Consider the following 19401-nt stretch of genomic DNA (forward strand, 5'->3'; position numbering starts at 1 on the left):
TCCTTTTTCCTGCAGTGGCAGAGGATATCCTCATATGGGGTGTCTAACAGCGGTGCCCCGAACTGGGCGTGTAAGTCGCTGCTAACCCTGTTAATTAAACTGTAACCATCTGCTGAAGCACCCTCTGGCCAAAAGATGCCTTGGCCAAAGCGAGGACGTTTCAACTTGTAATGTCTCACAAAGGAAGACAACGAAGCCCAAGTTGCAATGTCCATGATGGGGGCATTGGTCCCGAAGGCAGTAGAGGTGGCTGCGCTCTGTACAAAGTGAGCGGAGATCCCCCCAGGCCAAGCAGAACTAGAGTGCAACACAGAGGAAAATGCAGGCCTTAATCCACTGTGCCCACGTTGACTTGGAGATCTTCTTGCCTATGGTGGAAGGCTGAAATGAAGCAGAAAGAGAGTCAAAGACACAAAAGTTTTTAGCCCTTTTAAGATAGATCTTAACTGCATGTCTTAAGTCCAACACGTGCCATCCTCTTTCTAGGAGCCGACTCATCCCAGGACAAAAGGATGGCCGAATGAGCTCCTCTGCCCTGCAGAAGATGGAGTTATTTTATAATTATTCTTTAGAATAAAAGTCAGATCCAAGTGAAGTATGACTGCGTCCTGCTGGACAAAGCATAGTTCCTTTCTAGTCAATACCCAGCAGGCCGACGTGATGGCTACGAGAGAAAAGAACCTTCCAGAAAAGGTCAGCGAGACCCTTCACAGAGGCTAGAAAGGAGGCTTGGTAAGAGCTTTGAGGACTTCATGCAGATCCCAAGGAGGGTACCTGTGGATAAGTGTTGGCTTTAGTAAGGAAACACCCCTTAGAAAACGTTTTATATGAGGGTGCACTGCCAGGGATCTATGGGAAGACTCAGGTAACACAGAGGACAATGCCATGAACCACCTCTTGAGATTGGGCTGAGCCCCTGATCCAGCCCTTTTTGTAGGAACGTCAGGGCCAGTCCGATGTCAGCCTTAATCGGAGCCTCCACCACCTGCAAAAAGCTCCCTGCAAGATCCCAATATCATGTTTGTGGATTCTTTGTAGGAAAACAAGAAAAGACTATCTTGTCTTTTGTGTTGTAACTGGTGCATGCTAGTACTAACCCTTCACATGCCAAGCGTGGAGTTGTAAAGCAGCTGGGATCAGCATGGCTTTTATTTTATTTGTATTTAATTAATTTTGACAGAGAAGGTCTGGAACTGTTGGTAGTGGCCTATGCTACCGACAGCTGTAAAAGGACCAAGTAGCAGGCCCTTCTCAGCCAGTTTAGTGCTACCAGAATCACACAGCACGCGCATCGGCTGGATTCTGCACAGGGGTTGAGCTTTCATGGAGGTTGGACTAAAAAGTGTACAGGATGCCTGTAGGACACAGCAGCAGACACGGTATCTATTGTCTTCCACACCCTCTGCTGCATACCTGGAAAGGACTTTGTTTGTCCTTCGTGGTTCATGGGGGATGCAAACAAGTCCATGACTGGTGTACTGAAATGTTGAACTATGGCATGAAAGACCACCGAGTTGAGACTCCAGTCTGTCTAGATGACATCCAGTCAGCTCAGCCAGTCTGCAAAGGAGTTTAAATCCCCTTGAACGTACTTGGCTGATAGCGATACGAGGTTTGACTCTGCCCACTGCTTGGCTTGGTTTGTGTCTCTGACAGCTATATCCTCCTGGAAAAAAGGAGGACATGCCACTGAAGGGGCCTAGAGTGTTTTCTGGCACATGGGACACATCTATGGTAGTGATCACAACCCCCGCAATTGTGCTAGGGCCATCAGATCTGGGATGGGATTCTGAAGGATCACTCTTACTGGCCTGGAGCTTTTCTGATCTCTCCAGCAGAAGGCAGAACTATACCTGACTGAGTATTCACTACTACCTTGAGGTGCTGCAGTTCCCTAGAAGGGCAAAACTGACTTTTTCTGACATTCACCAGGAAAACATGTGACTAAAAGTATGCTAATGTCCTGTGGACATCCAGAATTTCCTGTTGGAGTGAGGGAGACTTGATTAGAATGCTGTTGAGGTGAGGACAGGGGTGAATTTGCTGCCTTCTCAGGGGTACTACCAATTCTACCCTGGGGGCTGAGGAGAGACCAAATGCAAGGGCTCTGCATTGATAATATTTCCCTGATAAGTAAACCACAATACTGTCTGTGAGCCGGGTGAATCAGGACATGCAAGTACGCTTCTGTGAGATCCAAAGATGCCAGAAAATCTCCTCTCTGGACAGATTAAAGAATGGTACAAGTGTCTCCATCCAAAACATTCTGAATTTTTTTATATCTACCCATTTCAGGTACAATATTATCCTCCAGTCCCTGATCCGGGGGGGGGGGGGGGGGAGGAATGAAAAATATTGAGTAGCAGCCTTTCAATCTTTCCAATGATGGCGCTGGCTTGATCCCTCCGACATAGATGAGATGAGATATGGCCTGCAGGACTAAGTGGTTCTTCTCCAATTCCCTGGACCTTGGGAAAGAGATGAAAAGGTTGTGAGGAAGTTAAAATCAAATATATATGGCCCCCCTGATGGTGCATAGCACCCATTAACCTGAGCTGGAGACTTTCCATTGATGATAAAAAGTCTGAAACCTCCCTCCCACTGGGGGAGCTGCATAGTTATGCTTATTGCCGTCTCTGCTGCCCCTCAAGGGCTGTATTGGCGGGAGGGGGGGTCAAACCCCCTGGCTCTGCTGGCACCTAGGTATGGATCCCCATCTGCCCCTGGTGGACCTGGACCCTCTGCTGTCCCAGGATCTTTTATTCCTATATTAAGGAATGAAAAGAAGTCTCCCCCTCCCCCCAGCAAAAGGGTTTAAACTCCTCTTCTTTGAATATACTGCACCAAAAAGTGGGGCAGCCGCAGGGGCATCCATCGGGGCACCCGTCATTTGTTTACCCTTTTTTGGAAAATTATAATTTTTTTTTTGTAAAGGAGCTACTTGGTCTGGATGAGCCTGGTTGAACCCATTTTGCCTTTATCATTCCATAAAGGTGCTGGGGATGGGAACAATAAGGGGGAAGGGATGTAGTTAGGAAAAAACATCTGCCACCCCTTCCGGATGATCAGAATTTAGCTTCTTTTCCTGTCCTCACCTCCTCAGAATTCATGTCCAGTTACATAAGAGTTCCAGGTGGCCTCCCATCTAAACACTATCCAGGCCCAGACCAACTTAGCTTCAACAAGTTGCCTGCATCATGGGCCTTCAGACCAGCCCTAGAGCACAGTATTAGCAGCATGATTTAATAAGACTAGGGAATCCTCAGTCTGACAGGGCCTTTGTGAGGCTGGGCTTTTAGCAGGGACTTCCTCTGCTGAAAAGGCCTCCCTGTTCTCCCACAGACAGGAATGCAGAAATAGCTGCCTCTGAATACAGTGATGTGGAGGCAGGACATATGGTAAGGAAGAAGGATCCCCTCCCTCTGTGGGCTTGCGTTTGCTGCCCTTTGCAGAATAGGCTGGCCTTGGAGATGTGTGGAGAGAGGGGATCGGCCTTTTTGTTCCATGTGGTCTGCCCACAATGGCAGCTGCACTGAAAATGATGGGAATGCAAATGGTGCTGGGGCGCCAGCAGAGGGACAACCTCACTGCCTGACTGGGGGGGAAGAGGGAGGGGAAAAGATGATTCCCTCCCCTAGCCCCTATTATCTCTCCAATGCTTGCACCCAGTTGGCTCTGTAGGAAGGCCAGAGGCCTTATCCCACATGCTGAGTTGCTAGGGGGGATAGCCAGGTGGACTCCCCCCTTGGATCCATCAGCGAACTTCAGGTGAAGGGCTTGGCTGTTGGTGATTGACAGTGGGGGCAAATTGGAGGCAGTTTGCTGGGATGCAGGCCCTTTGGGACTTACCTGTTCTGAGCCCTCCTTGGATCGTTCCCAGTCCCCGGGCGGGGTCAGGACATGATACCGCGCCAGGCCTGCCTTGCTCCTACTAGGCCCGCCTGCGCTGAGGGGGACAGGCCCTGCTTCAGCCTGTAGCTGGATGGTGCTGGGAAGCATCTTATCCAGGCAGACAGACTTGCCCCCGTGGCCCTTTCCTGAGGTTCCAGAAAGGAGTCCCCCGGCATTCCGGGCCTCTCTATCTCCAAGGTGAAATCAAGCATTGCAGGCACAGGCCTGGTCACCACTGTAATTAGAAAAGCTCTTAACTCTAAAAAGAGGGGGAAAGTTTTTGTTTTGGAAACTGCGGGAGAAGGTAAAGACGGATAGAGAGAAAGAAATAAGAAAAAAGTGAGGCAAACTGTAGCTATAAAGGGCTGGAGTGCTAGAGGAGCTACTCCAGCAACCTGCTCGGAGCTGAGGCAGGAAATGAAAACTGGGAGTAGGTTGCTCTCCCACGTGCGAGGGCAATTCAGTTAATTTGCATATTCCTGCCTATCGGAGCAAGCGGGAGGGGCAACCCATATAAGGACATCCTCCTCCACTGCAGTATTACTGACTTTATGCAAGGCAGCTCTGCATGTATGTAACAGGAAACCTGAGATTTGGAGAGCCCCAGGCAGTGGTGCTAGCTCAGTGGAGGGTGGATCCCCATGGGGGGAACACGTGAAGCCTCTACAAGCTGTGCCATCAACAGATGTTCTCTCCACCCATCCAAGCCAGGAAGTCTTTAAAGTGTGTTTTTTTTAAAAAACTGCACTGAAATTCTGTGGCCTGTATAAAAATGATGCACCCTCTCATCCTCCCGCCCCAACTGCCATGCCACTGTGCAATGGCAGAAAATCCACCAACTGGCCCAACTCAGTGCAGGCCAAATCAGGCCAACTAGTGGACGTCGGACCAGAGTCCCAGGGTCAAGCTGACGAAAGCTCGCGGAGCCCCCCTACCGCCCCCGCAAATGGATTCCTCTGACATCCCTACTTGGGTTGCAAGCCCAGGGGAACTCTTTGGTCTGTGACTGGTTCCCAAGATCCCAAACAGACTTAAAAAGAAGAAAACAATCCAACAGAACTCAAGGACCTGAATAACACTTCCAAGCATCACTTGGAACTGAGCTTCAGTTCAGAGCAGAACACCAGGTATGCTGGGGATGGGGAACCTCTTTCAGCCTGAGGGAGGAATTCAATTTTGGAGAAGCTCTCAGGGACTGCATTCCAGCAATGGGCATGGCAAAAGGGGAGGAACTAAAATGCCAAAACTGCCAGCACATTGTAGCTTAAAGCTCTTACTGCCAGGAACAAAACCTCTTAGAATGGGAGGGAAAGCTGCATAAAAGCCAGGAAACCACCACTCGATCAGTGGTTGGAGGAAAGGGGCTTGGCCAACTGGGGAACCCGAAAGGGCCAGATTTGGCCCTCAGGACAAAGGTTGCAGATTTGGCTCCCTGTGGTATGCAGAAAGGCCTGTTGGCTACTTGTACGCCGTGGACACTCCAGAAGGCCGCTCTGTTATCCAGGGTCACCAAAAGCACTATGAAGCTACTGAAGGGAACTGAAGCTCCATTTTCTGAACAACAACAAAAGGATGCTCTACACTTAACTGGGGAAGGCCTGGGACATTTCCTTGGCTGCACGAGATCACTGGCCTTCTCCGTGCAACTCCCAGCTCAGCCTTCTGAGCTCACCTCTTTCTCTGCTTCAGAGTCTGAATCCGACAGGGCGTTGAGCCGCCCCTTCTTGCTCTTCCGGGGGACCTCGTTGTCCAGACTGCTGTTGCTATCGGAGCGCTCCACCTCTCCCTTCTCGGCTTTCTCCTTCTTCCGCTCCTTCTCCTCCCGCTCCTGCTCCCGCAGCCGGCGCAGCTCCTTCTCCTGCTCGTGCTTCCGCTTCTCCTCCAGCTCCCGTTGGCGCTCCTCATCGCGACGCTTCCATTCACCGACGCGGTCCATGTCACTGTTGGGAGGGCCGGGGGGGGGAGAGACCAAAGAAAGTGACTGAAGGACAACAAGGGCCTGCACGCCTGGCTATCGGGTAAACATGAGATCTGCTTAATCTGCCTGGAATTACAGAGCTCAGCAGCTGTGACAAGCCACCTTAAATGCTCTGTCTCATCATCAGTTACTGAGACATACTGGCCATTGGGCTGACCAGATCTTTTCCCTCTTTCTCGATTAACTTACTCTGTTCTTGAGTTTCGGAACTCTTCTGCCCTTTTCCCTTCTCATCCAGTCATTTATATAGTCTCTTAATTTTCATTAAAGAGGCACTCTTTTTACAAGCTGAACCTTTTATGTTCTTTGTTTGGTGTTTTCTTTTTTTGTGGCATCTCAAGCTTTTCTGTTTCTCCTTTTCTTATCACTATTGAAACTTTGACCTTTCTTATCCTTAAGAGTTTCTTAGAGGAAGTTGATCCCTTTGGCATATTTTCCTGACACAATTCCATAAAGTGAAATCTGAAGATTTTCCAACCGGAGAGACAGCACCCTTTTTCTTTAATTTACTCAGCACAATATCTGTTAGGATTGCCAGTGGCTAGATTCACACAACACGCTAACCCACACTCAGTGGTTAAGTATAGCTTATTTTGAACCATGAGTTGTTTCTTGAACCGTGGGTTAGCGTGCTGTCTGAACACAGCCAGGGTGGCTTGTTAACCATGAAGTGTGGCTAATTTTTCTCAAACAAGCCACCTTGAGAATCCCTGGTTTGTTGTTGGGTTGTTAGGAGTGGTTAACATGCCACACTGCACAGTTAACAAGCCACCCTGACTGTGTTCAGACAACCCGATAACCGACCCTGCGGAAAACATGCTGTGTTCGGAGAACACGTTAACCCACACTCAACCACTGAGTGTGGGTCAGCATGTTGTGTGAACCCAGCCAGTAGCTCCTCTCTCTCCTTACACCATTAGTTTTGAGTCTCCATCTCCTGTCCAGCTTCTAGCTCCTATGTTAAGGAGGGATTTGCAGCAGTGCTTAAAACCCCAGCACCTCTCACCTGTCGCTGCTGGAGCTGCTGGAAACCCTCTCTAGCTTCACTTTCCTCCCACAAGGCTTTGGGGGTGGTTTTTCTGCAGCTACAGGGGTGGGAGGGGAAAGCAAACAGAGATTTAGCTATACAGGAAGAGGAACAACACCCCCCCCCCAGCCACCCAATCCTAAAGCGAGCCCACCCCCATGGCAAAGCAGGAAGTCCTTTGAGTTAACCCAGAAGGGGATTAAGAACACAAGAACAGTCCTGCTGGATCAGATCAAACGGCCCTCTAGCCCAGTGTCCTGTTTCCAACAGTGGACAGCCAGAGGCCTCTGGGAAGGCCACAAGCAGAATGCAAAGGCAACAGCCTTCTCACATCAGTTGCATTTTCCCTCAATTAACGTCAACTGCTGTCACTCTCAATTGCCCTCATCTCTTCTTATCAGCCCCCCAGTAGCTAAATGGATAGTTAAATGCCATCACAGAGCAAAAGGAAATACCCATGACATTCAGAGACAGACTGCTACAAGACATGGAAGTTCCATTTAGCTCGTGTTAGGAGGTAAGGAGAGCCCTGCTGAGTCAGACTGAAGTCCAGCATCCTGTTACCAACAGCGGACAGCCTGATGGCTCTGGGAAGACGACAAGCAGAGCATGAAGGCACAAGCAGAGCATGGCAAGGGACGGGTTGCACCTCACAAAGGCTGGGAAGGATGTGTTTGGCCACAGCATGAAGAACTTTATCAGAAGGGCTTTAAACTGAATCCTACGGGGAAGGGAGATGTAAAGTTGGGGGTACCAATGGATGAAGGCTCATACACCGCAACGAAGAGAACAGCTCTAACAGCACCTAATAACAGGCTTCACAAACATGTAGGAAGAAAGCCAGACTATGAAGTACATGGTCTTCGATGTCTATATACTAATGCTCAGAGTATGGGAAACAAACAGAACGAACTTGAACTCATAATACAACAGGGAAATTATGACTTGATAGGTGTAACTGAGACTTGGTGGGATGACCCTCATGACTGGAATACAGCAGTTGAAGGATGTAACTTGTTCAGAAAGAACAGGAGGAACAGAAAGGGGGGTGGGGTTGCACTGTATGTGAAAAATACGTATCTCTGCACAGAAATACAGGAGGAGGAGCTTGGTAGCCCCATCGAGAGCATCTGGGTTGAAATAAATGGAGCAAAGAATAAAAGGAACCTGGTGGTCGGAGTCTACTACTGGCCACCCAATCAAGAAGATGAGGATGAAACTTTTGAAATGCAAATAGCCAGTGTTTCAAGGAAGCATGATGTAGTAGTAATGGGGGACTTCAATCTCCCCGATATTTGTTGGGAGACAAATTCTGCAAAACATGGCCCCTCCAGGAAATTCCTGACTTGTGTGGCGGATAACTTCCTCCCACAGAAAGTAGAGGAAGGAACTAGAGGATCGGCTATCCTTGACTTGATCCTAACCAACAGAGATGACTTAGTGGGTAAAGTAGCAGTTACAGGAACTCTGGGGGAAAGCGACCATGTTGTACTTGAGTTCTTGGTTCTAAGGGAAGCAAAAGCCAAGTGTAGCCAAATGCGCACCCTGGATGTTAGGAAAGCTGATTTTAATAAACGCAGAACAATGATCAGTAAGGTCCCATGGCAGGCGATGCTAAGGAGAAAAGGAGTCCAAGATGGGTGGGGGGTTTTAAAAAAGGAAATTCTCAAGGCACAATTACAAACAATTCCAACAAGAAAAAAAGGTGGAGGACAACAGAAGAAGCCAATGTGGCTTCACAACAAGCTTAGAGATGACCTGAAAACAAAAAAGGACACATACAGGAAGTGGAAGGAAGGTCAAGTAACAAAGGAAGAGTACAGGCAGGTAGCACAGAATTGCAGGGATGGTGTCAGGAAGGCTAAAGCCGAGAACGAGCTGAGGTTAGCGAGGGATGCTGAAAGCAACAAAAAAGCTTTCTGCAGCTACGTGCATCGTAAAAGGCAGAGGAAAGAAATGGTGGTTCAGCTATTAAATAAGGATGGCAAAATGATAACTGATGACAAAGGAAAGGCAGAGGAGCTCAATTCCTACTTTGGCTCAGTCTTCTCCCAAAAGAGGGTCTATGACCCCCCATGGCAGAGGCGAAGTACAGGCTGAAGGGGGAGGATTGCAGCTTGAGATCAATAGGCATATGGTCAATGTACACCTAATTACCTTGAATGAGTTCAAATCTCCAGGGCCAGATGAACTGCATCCTAGAGTAATAAAGGAACTGGCAGAAGAACTCTCAGAACCGCTGTCTATTCTCTTTGAGAAATCATGGAGGACGGGGGAAGTGCCAGATGACTGGAGGAGGGCTAATGTTGTCCCTGTCTTCAAAAAGGGCAGAAAGGAGGAACCTGGGAACTACAGACCAGTCAGTCTGACATCAATCCCTGGGAAAATTCTGGAGCAGATGATAAACGAATCCATCTGGAAGCACCTTGACAACAATGCCGTGATTACTCGAAGCCAACACCGATTAGTCAAAAACAAATCTTGCCAGACAAATCTGATCTCATTTTTTGATCAAGTAACCTCCCTTGTGGACTGTGAGAATGCTGTGGACATAATATACCTCAGCTTCAGCAAAGCTTTCAACAAACTGCTCCACAATATCCTGATGAGCAAACTAGCTCAAAGTGGGCTAGATGAAACAACGATTTGGTGGATGCACAGCTGGCTACAGAATCAGACTCAAAGAGTGCTCATCAATGGGACCTTCTCGAACTGAGGAGAAGGAATGAGCGGGGTAGTGCAGGGCTCAGTCCTCTTCAATATTTTTATTAATGACTTGGAGGAGGAGGTGCAGGGAATGCTGATCAAATTTGCAGATGACACAAAATTGGGCAGGATAGCTAATACCCTGGAAGACAGAAACAAAAGTCAAAGTGATCTTGACAGACTGGAGAGCTGGGCAGAATGAAATTCAATAGGGATCAATGCCATGTTCTGCACCTAGGAAAAAGAAACCAAATGCAGGGTTACAAGATGGGGGATACGTGGCTCAACCACACTACAAGCGAGAAAGATCTTGGAACTGTTGTAGATCACAAGCTGACTATGAGCCAACAATGTGATGTGGCTGCAAAAAAGGCAAATGCTCTTTTGGGCTGCATTCATAGAAGCATAGATTCCAAATCCCTGGAAGTGCTAGTTCCCCTCTACTCAGCACTGGGTAGGCCTCATCTGGAGTACTGTGTCCAGTTCTGGGCACCGCGCAAAGATGATCAGGGGACTGGAAACAAAGCCCTATGAAGAGAGACTGAAAGAACTGGGCATGTTTAGCCTTGAGAAGAGAAGACTGAGTGAGGGGAGATAGGATAGCGCTCTTCAAGGACTTGAAAGGCTGTCCCAGAGAGGAAGGCCAGGATCTCTTCTCGATCATCCCAGACTGCAGGAAATGGAATAATGGGCTCAAGTGACAGGAAGCCAGATTTCGGCTGAACATCAGGAGAAAATTCCTGACTGTTAGAGCAATACGACAATGGAACCAATTACCTAGGGAGGTGGTGGGCTCTCCCAGACTGGAGGCATTCAAGACGAGGCTGGACAGCCATCTGTCAGGGATGCTCCGACTTGGATTCCTGCACTGAGCAGGGAATTGGACTCGATGGTCTTTTTGGCCCCTTCCGACCCTACTATTCTATAATTCTATGAGAGTGGTGAGGCATACAGGAAGATGTACCACAATGCAAGGTGAAGTAATCTGTCCAGGGAGCCAAAACCACGGGCACCAGTTCTGACCCTAGTGGATTAACTGGAGCATGGGCCTACTTCAGGTCTCACAATATCCCAACTTTCAAACTAGGGATGGGTGAACATACAGTCTTTGTTGAGGCTCTTTGAATTCTTCCTCGAAGCTTTTTTTGCCTCGCTTATATTCCCGGACACAAGCATCTTTTTCTGTTTCTGATCAGGAAAAATGTGCATTTTTATAAGTGTGCAATTTTTCCCAATGGAAAGAATGCCCAATTTTAAAAGTGTGCATTTCTCCAGAACAAATGGGAAAAGGGGGGGGAGTAATTTGTGCAAACATGCACGTCTGCATTTTCAGAAGTGCATGTATGCACAGGTGCACATTTCTGAACACGAATGCAAGATCTGGAAATGGCAAAAATTCAAATGCATCAACTCACATGTCAGGAAAAAAAATATATGTGCACACGCATGCACACACACACATATAAAAAACAGGGACTAACTACGGGAACAAAACCAGGTCACCTACCCGGCTTCCATCCCGGGGAAGGCTTCTGGACGGACTCGTCCGAGTCAGAATCAGACTTGGGTGTGGGAGCCCTGGCCTTCTCTCTCTCGTCGTCTTCTCCCTCCGACTCGGCCTTGGCCTCCGACTCAGAGCCTGATTCAATTTTCTGCCAATATGCAAGACATCTCATTATGTAAGGCAGGGGTGTAGCTGCCTATTCACTTCCCAGCCCAATTCAAGGTGTTTAGGACCCAAATACCTGAAGGAGCATCTCTCCTTGTATCAGCCTGCCTAGGTCTTAAGATCTGCCATTCTACAAGCATCTTTAATGTGTCATGTAACAACAAGAAAGGAACAGCCTTTATTGGGACAGCCCTTTAAAGGCACATCTGGCACCGACATTATGATCCTTTTGGTGCTGGGTTAAAACTGTTCTGTTCACCTGGGCATTTCAAGTTGGTTTTTTTGTCTTAAGGTGCAATTCTATGCATGTTTAGATGGAAAAAAGTCCTACAACCCCCAGCATTCCCCAGCCAGCATGGGTTTTCCACCTAAACATGCATGGGATTACACCATTAATGTACCCGATGTCTGTCTTAATTGTTTTGATGACTGTTTTTATTGTATTTATATGACTATTTATAGCCATACTTCTTGTACACCTCCATAGTATCTGCAAGGATGGGTGGCTTATAAATTATTTTAATCAACAATTATGCCGCTGGGACCAGATTTATGAAAGCCCTTACCTTTTTCTTCCACCCACCCCGCCGCATAGCCCTCGGTGGAGGTTTTTTCGCCGGAGTGAAGTCCTAGGAAGGGGGAGACACACCTTTATATGGGAGACCCTCTCCCTGTCCCATTAACCAGACCCCTGCCTGTCAGAGAAGGGGGAGATTCTATTATTATTATCCTTGTTTTAAGCTGTTAAAATCTCCATTAGGAAACAGCCAACAACCTCATGTCACTTTGAAGACCACCTGGTTATTGTGACACCATCTTTTGTGGACCAGACAGCACTTGGTCAGATGCATGAGAAGCTATTCTCAGCTGGCATAACATAGGCACAGAGGGGAAAAAATAGGTTAGACACAGTAGGGCCTAAAGGCTATACTTTTCTATGCAGTAATGCAAGTCACCTTCACAAATTGCTTCCTAATGTAGGTGTAAAAAGCAGGAAGGGGAAAGAGAAACGCATACTAGATGTGGGGAACTTTAGGACTGTGGGCCAAATCCAGCCCGCCTCAGATCCCAATCTGCCCCTCCAGGGTTCCCCAGCCAGTCACAGCCGCTTCCCCCACCACCACCACCACTACCACCACCACCAATCTCTGGGAGGCTTCCCAGCTTTTGTGTAGTTCTTTCCCCCTTTCTAAAAGGTTAAAATGCCTCTCTGAAGCGTTAGTTTCTGGCAGTAAAAGCTTTAAGCTACAACATGCTGGTATTTGTTTTCTTTTTGGCCCCACCCACCACTGGAATACAGCCCTCAAGAGCTTCTCTGAAATTGAATTTGGCCTTTGGGGTGAAAGAGTTCTCCCACCCCCCGTACTAGGCTCCAAGCTCCCCAGAGGAAGGGCAAGATGAAAAGGTAAACACCCTGAATCTACTATCCATCCGACTGCTAGCTTTATATGGGAGAGGGACAAAAAAAATGCCTCCCTATCCATCGTCTCAAAACCATGTGCAATTTCATAGGTCTATCATGTTCCAGCCCCCTACCCCACCCAAAATAAAACCACTAGATTCCCCTATCAAAAAGCAAAGCTGCCACCTAGGCAGCCCCAATGGTCAAACTCACCTGGTCGCTGTACTTCTCAGACTCAGAAGAGCTTTCTGAGTTCTCTTCCTCGGATGGAGAGGGGCTGACCTGGTCAACGTCGCTTGACGATTTCCGTGGCCGTTTTGCCACCAGCATCTGAAAAGCAAAGGAAGCTGTTACTTGTTAGGCTGGGGCGGTGACTCATGAAAGCCTTCTCTTTGCCAGCAGCAGGAAAAGAATAACCCAAGCTGAAACAAAGACACCCTGCTAGTTGCCTGTGGCACCTTGGAATCCACTCTAGCTGATTAGGCTGGGAGACTTTGCAAAAGTGGGTATTTTTCTTCTTATTTCGGGTTGGGAATTGTTATAAACCTCTTTGCCAAGGCTGGCTTCATCTCCTCATGGCCATGTTGCAACACCCCATCCCCATCCAATGCCTCACAGGACCCAGAAATGTGCAATTATCATGTTATACCATAGGATATTATTCGAGGATATTATGCTGGGGAAGGTGCAGAAAAGATCAACCAAAATTATCAGGTGGCTGGAGAGACTCACCAACGAAGACAGGTTACAATATCTGGGGCTTTTTTGCTCAGAAAAATGGTGATGGGGTCGGGGGCAGGAGAGACACAACCAAGGTCTATAAAATTATGCACAGTGTAGACAAAGAGGGTAAAGAGAAGGCTTGTTTTCTTCCTCTTGTCATAACACTGGAACCCGCTGGGATCATCCCAAGAAGCTGATTGACGGGACATTGAAGGCAATCAAAAAGAAATCCGTAGTTAAACTATGGCATTTTCTGCCTCCATATGTGGCAGCAGCCACAGACATAGATGGGTTTAAAAGGGCATTAGACGAACACATGGAGAATCAGGCTTTATCAATGGGTACAAGTCACAATGCTACCTCTGGGATCAGAGGCACCAAGCCTATGAATACCAGCTCCTGGGGAGTAACCACAGGAAACGGCTATAATTGCCCTCATGTCCTGCTTGGGGACTTCCCAGAGGCATCTGGTTGGAAGACTTGATGCTGGTCTAGACATTAGGGCTGAACAAACAGGCCTCTTTTCATGTTCTTGTGTTAAGTGGTGAAGCTGCGTTGCCAGAACTGGCATCCAGGCTACTTGAAAGACCGCCTTCTCCCACACCATCCTGCCCAGGTTTTATGATCTTTGGGGAAGGCCCTTTTCTTGGTGCCTCCACCATCAGAGGCACACTTAGTGGGGACGTGTGAGAGAGGGCCTTTTTGGTAGCGGCTCACAGACTTTGGAGCTCCCTGCCAAGGGAGGCTAGGTTGGCTCCCTCTCTGCTCTCCTTCCAACGGTAGGCAAAAACGTTTTTATTCAAGAAGGCCTTTGGCTTGGGTGCTGTTTTTATTCTTTCATTGTTGCATTTTTAATGTATTTGTTTTACAATCACTTTACAATCAGTTTTTATTTTAAAAGTTGGCTTTTATGATTGTCAGCCACTTCGAGTGCCACTTCCTTGGTAGAAAGGTAAGGTTTAAATCAAATAAATAAATAGGCTCACCCACTTTGGACGGGAAGCCTATCTGTTGTCCAGAGGTGGGCATCCTTTTCCCCTACCCCGCTCCAGAAACTGCACTCACTTTCATGGTTAACACTTTCCGCTTCGCACAACTGTGGTCGCTTCCTTTGTCAGACTCCTCGTCGCTCTCCACGTTCTCCACAGTCAGCCCCACCACACTGACTGCTCCTGTCAGGGCAGGATCTTCCTCCTCCGCAACATCACTTCCTCCTCCACCAATGGGGTCGATATCGGCAACTTCGCTATCAGAGGAGCTCACTGGCTGTTGCGGGCAGGGGGAGGAGGAAGAATAGGAGGGGAGAAGAAGTATTGAAAATGTTGCCAACGAACATTTACTTTTTGTAATCCCCCAACATGGTTCCACAAAGAAAGGAGGCAGTAAGGGGCGGGTGTGTAATGCACAGAGTGAGTTGTAGTGGTTCCCTTCAGCAAGGGAAGGTCAGCCTGGGCCAAAGCCCATTTAAATGCTTGTGTATAGGTTATTCTGGCCTTGAAAAATTCATCTCCCTCCTCTTCCTTTCCCCTCCACTCCCCTTCCCTCATGTGTCTTGTCATTTTAGTTTGTAAGTCTGATGGCAGGGCCTGTGTCTCTTTTTGATTGATGTGAACCACTTTTGGAGATGATAACTGTCTGAAAAGCAGGATAAAAATGCAGATCATAATAATAACAAAGTATCCCAAACTGGTGCCCATCTCTAGCTGAAGATGATGGGAGTCCAACACATCAGGAGGGCACTTCGGGCACAATCCTATGCATGTTTAGACAGAAAAAAGTCCTACAACTCTCAGCAGTTGTAGGACCTTTTTCTGTCTGAACATGCATAGGATTGCGCCCAAAGTTGCAGAATGCTGCTTTATGGCTTCAACATTTCCTCCCAAACTTGGAGCATTTTCTTTTAAAAAGTTCGTATGAAAATGTGTATGCATTTTGGGTGCTTTTCTCCTAATTTATCATGTTTACTGATACACACATTTTTGTAAGCACTTTTCCCTAAATGCCCATTTTTTAATTGGAGAACTCCTCTGCAAAATTCGGAGAAGCACAAATTGTGAACTGAAACTCATCCTTCACATCTCAGCTCGAGTAAATTCACATTAAAATGTAAAACGAACTAATTTCTCCACCATCCTGAATCTTAATGAAGGTATTACCCTAATATGATTTTTTTTTTTGCTTTTTAAATGGGCCAACATGGCTGCCATTGCTTTTTTGGGTCCACCTCACAGGGCAGCTGTAAAGGTAAGAAATGTGTGCGTATGATGAGGGAGAACCATGTATGCTACCTTGAGCTCTTGGACAAAGAGTAAGACATAAAATAAAATTTGATTTAGCACTTGGGTCTCCAACCTGGAGCCCATAGGAACCAATGTTCCCAAAGACATGTCTCTTGGCGCCCGCCCAGCTCTCTGTACCTGCAGATTTTTATTTTATTTCTTAAGAACTTTTTTGAAATTAAAACTATTTTAACTAGGAGGGCAGGCATGCTGCAAAGTGAAGTTCTACCCTTCAGTACCAACTTTACTGGGGTTCAAGAAAGTGGTTTTTGTGTTTTGGAGATCAGACCCCACCTCTGCCTTGGACCTAGGAGGTTCTTGGGCAGGTTACTTTTTTCTTAGCCTCACCAGTTTTCCTTCTGGTAAATGAGTGTTCTGTGACCAGCCATGCCCACCATTTTAGGAATGGGCAAGCCTGGCCCCTGCCATGGCAGCCATTTTGTGAGAGCGCCCACAACTCTCCCTCAAAATTCCAAATGACCCAAAAAGGCCAGAGTCCTGATGCAGCATAGAATGACTGACTGCACCACTCACCGGAGGCACGTTGTAACTGGCATGAGGGTTGTTCTGAATCTCCCACAATCCTTCGTTGAAGCCTTTCCGCTTGTTGGGCTTCCCGTATTTGTCCTTGTACTTCTCATAAGGGAAGAGGTCCTTCAGGCCCAAGAAGGCCCTGCGATGGGGAAACATGCCAAAAAACAAACATTAGGGAGGGGGGGTTTGCCTGATAGCAGAAACAATCATCAGAAAGGTGGATTCCCGCCCCCAGCCTTCAACCCCACCCATCAAGACCAGTACTTACGTTTCATGGGTGCCAAAGAAGAAAATGGGGTATTTGTTGGGTGGGGGTTTCACTGCGCCGTCAATTATATCATCAATCTGAAAAGAAGAGTGAGACAGAAGTGGTCAGCGGCAGCGACTGCATGCATGTTCTCAGCCTGGAAGCAGCATGGTTAGAGAGACAGACTATATCTGGCAGGATCCAGGTCAAAATCCCTACTCAGCCACAAAGTTCACTCAGTGACCTTGGGCAGCCTAACCTATCTAACAGGGTCAGCTTGAGGATAAAATTGGGGCGGAGGAAGGAAGAGAGAAACATGTACTGGGCTCTGAGCTCCCTAGATCGAGGGGAGGGGAACATCTTTCAGCCTGAAGGCCGATTTCCATTTCAGAGAAGCCCTAGGGGGCCACATTCCAGTGGTGCAGAGGAATGGGGTGGGGCAAAAAATACAGAAAAATACCAGCATATTGTAGCTTAAAGCTCTTGCTGCAGGTCACTAAGCCTTAGAAGAGGCATTTCAACCTTTTAGAATGGGGAAAAAACTGTTCAAAAGCAGGGAAACCAACAGTCAGTGGTTGGGGGAAAGCCTATGGGTAGGGACTGACTTGTTCTACTGATCAATTGTAAGCAAATCCGACAGCCTTTCTTTTGGCTGAGGGGTGTGTAATGGCCTCAGGAGTGTAACCAAGCCACCTGTAGTTTTAGAGGGGCCTAGAGATCCATAATGCTTTGCTTAGGTTCATTATTGGTGCAATTCCCTTGCTAGTGGGCCTCTGAGCATGTGAGATGAGTCAAAGGTCGATAGCACGGCCTCAGCACATTCCATGCTAATGAAGGCTAGTATCTTGTCAGGGCCTAGGATGTGCCTGGGAAGTGAGGCTCTGTTTATGCCGAGCTGCAGGTGTCTGTGCTGGGAAAGTTCTGATTGCTTTCCCTCTGCACAAGGGCTGTTAGCCTATGCTGGGAAAGCTGCAGATGAGTGCGAATTGACGCTTGCTGCTGTCATGCTGCCTCACTGCTGACGTGCATGGTATAAGACCCACCGTACCCCTTGGCTCGGGGTTCAGAGAAGCTGTCTGATCCAACCATTGGATACGCCTGTGTGCGGTAAGTACTCAATAAAGGCTCCTTGCAAGAAAACCTGGGTCTGGCTTATCATTATCTCGGCACCTCCAAACCGTAGCAGCCCACAGCCAGGGCATACAATTGGTGCAGTGGGCAGGGTGCCAAGAGAACTGATATGTTCAGATTCACAGGGAAGGAGGATGTTGTTGTCGGCGTGCAAAACTGAATCCTGGGCTGTCCGCAGTTGGAACTATGGGGTCCAGTCGCAAAGCAATCCGCGGTTCTGAGCGGACCGGGAGTATGCCCAGAGGTCAAGAAGGTCTGCACGCCAGTGGCTCTGGGAACTGCGTTGGAATCTCTGCAGCTGGAAAAGTGGTCAGCTAAGGAGGCGCAGGAACTCCAGCATGGCTTTTGCTGACAGCGTTGCAAACTGTCGGGCAGGAGGAGTCGGAATGGAGAGAGAAAGTAAAAAAGCTCAAGGATGAGCTGGGGAAGGAACGAGATCTGAGGCTGTTAACTAGAGAAACGTTGCAGGACAGCCTGGCCACCAACGAGGCGTGGGAGCGTGAGGCTGAAGAAGTAGCCGTTAAACTGATACGCCAAGCTCAGAAGAACTGCCCAAAGAGTGCCAGAGTGCGCAACATCATCACCTTGCCTGATTGGGATGAAATCCCTAGGAAGTGGAAACTGAAGATGAAGACTCAGAAGATGAAGACGAAGAATGGAGTAAAGGTGAAGAATCAGCACCCAGGGCATGGGCTAGACCCCTCTTAGAGCAGAAAGCGTGTCAGAGGATGGTCCCAAAGCAAAGCAACCCCATTGGAGATCTCAGTCAATGTAATAGTGTTTAACTTTGAACTGTTTTAGACTTACATACAGCTTGTAGCTACTGACCATCAGCTATATGATTTCTGAAGAGTGTAACCATTAAGCTTTTGCTGTGGGATTCCCTGCAATAAACAAATCTCACTGATCTGGGTGTCTAGTGTAGGACTGCCTGAGCGTGTGTGCTGAAGAGATTGAGAAACCTGACAGCGTGTTCCTAGCCAAGCCAAAAATGCTACTACCATGCTCTTGCAAGCTGCAACAAACCCGGTAAGCTGGGAGACCCAACCTGATTGAGAAAAAGAAGATTTCATAGTAGCTGTCTCCAACAACAGCGAGACTTGGGTAGCTGGCTGGCTGATGCTGTAAATTGTTACAACTGCAAACTAAGACTGTTTTCCTGTTTGAGACCCCAGCGGAAAAAGACTGACATGAGTTACTTGTCGCCCCTGACAAAGCAAAGATCTGGTTGCCCTTTACCTCATCGTGTCTTGTTTTGAACCCGGGATTTACAATTTTTTTTTTTTAACAAATTGTGAAGCTGTACTTTCAAGTCCTGCAAATCACCTGTCACCTGAAGAAGATTGATGGATGCGTAAAGAATGCAAGTTCAAGGCGCCCCCCATCTCCCTGTGGCATCCTGAGTTTCAGCACTACCTGAATGTTTGTGTGCCAAGTGAGGGAGAAGAAGGGGGTGTCACGTTGTGAATCCCTGGCTAGCCTACCTAGTGATGGATAGCCTCAAGAATTTTCCCCTCACTCAAGCCTCAGTTTCCTTAGTTCTCGTTTGAGAAGCACTAAAAAGCACAATTGTTGTTCCCTTGCTGTTAAGAGCTGTGCAGTTCGAAACTGCCCTGTAACTGTTAAGGTTACTTTTGCAAAGGGGAGGGGATCACAGCCGATTATAGTCTGTAAAGCCACATGAAAGGCTTTAAGAACGACAGCCAATGTGGATCTCATAGTTTCTCCTTGCAAAAGAGATGGTTTTGTGGTTTCTAATGTGTTTGGAATAGCTTAGATTTAGATTTCCAAGTAGACCCACTGAAAAGCTCAGA

General features: G+C 47.7%; 1 protein-coding gene across 7 annotated transcripts in view; it reads right to left on the reverse strand.

Moving 5' to 3' along the window:
• LOC146334070 (hepatoma-derived growth factor-related protein 2-like) overlaps positions 1 to 19401 on the reverse strand; it is a 73052-nt gene that overhangs the window by 47519 nt on the left and 6132 nt on the right. For all 7 annotated transcript variants that reach the window (XR_014786437.1, XM_084825280.1, XM_084825284.1 and 4 more), the window contains exons 2-9: positions 16478 to 16554; positions 16210 to 16348; positions 14462 to 14662; positions 12887 to 13003; positions 11838 to 11900; positions 11110 to 11254; positions 6876 to 6954; positions 5564 to 5831 (exon numbers count right to left, since the gene is read on the reverse strand). Coding sequence is in view for 6 of the 7 variants with exons in the window: in XM_084825280.1 (XP_084681406.1) it covers positions 5564 to 5831; positions 6876 to 6954; positions 11110 to 11254; positions 11838 to 11900; positions 12887 to 13003; positions 14462 to 14662; positions 16210 to 16348; positions 16478 to 16554 (1089 nt within the window). In the remaining variant the exon portion in view is untranslated. The remainder of the gene's footprint in view (positions 1 to 5563; positions 5832 to 6875; positions 6955 to 11109; positions 11255 to 11837; positions 11901 to 12886; positions 13004 to 14461; positions 14663 to 16209; positions 16349 to 16477; positions 16555 to 19401) is intronic.

The sequence above is a fragment of the Heloderma suspectum genome, chromosome W, assembly GCF_057233095.1.
Source record: "Heloderma suspectum isolate Gila_16-S chromosome W, 16-S_ref, whole genome shotgun sequence".
NCBI classification, from domain to species: Eukaryota; Metazoa; Chordata; class Lepidosauria; order Squamata; family Helodermatidae; genus Heloderma; species Heloderma suspectum.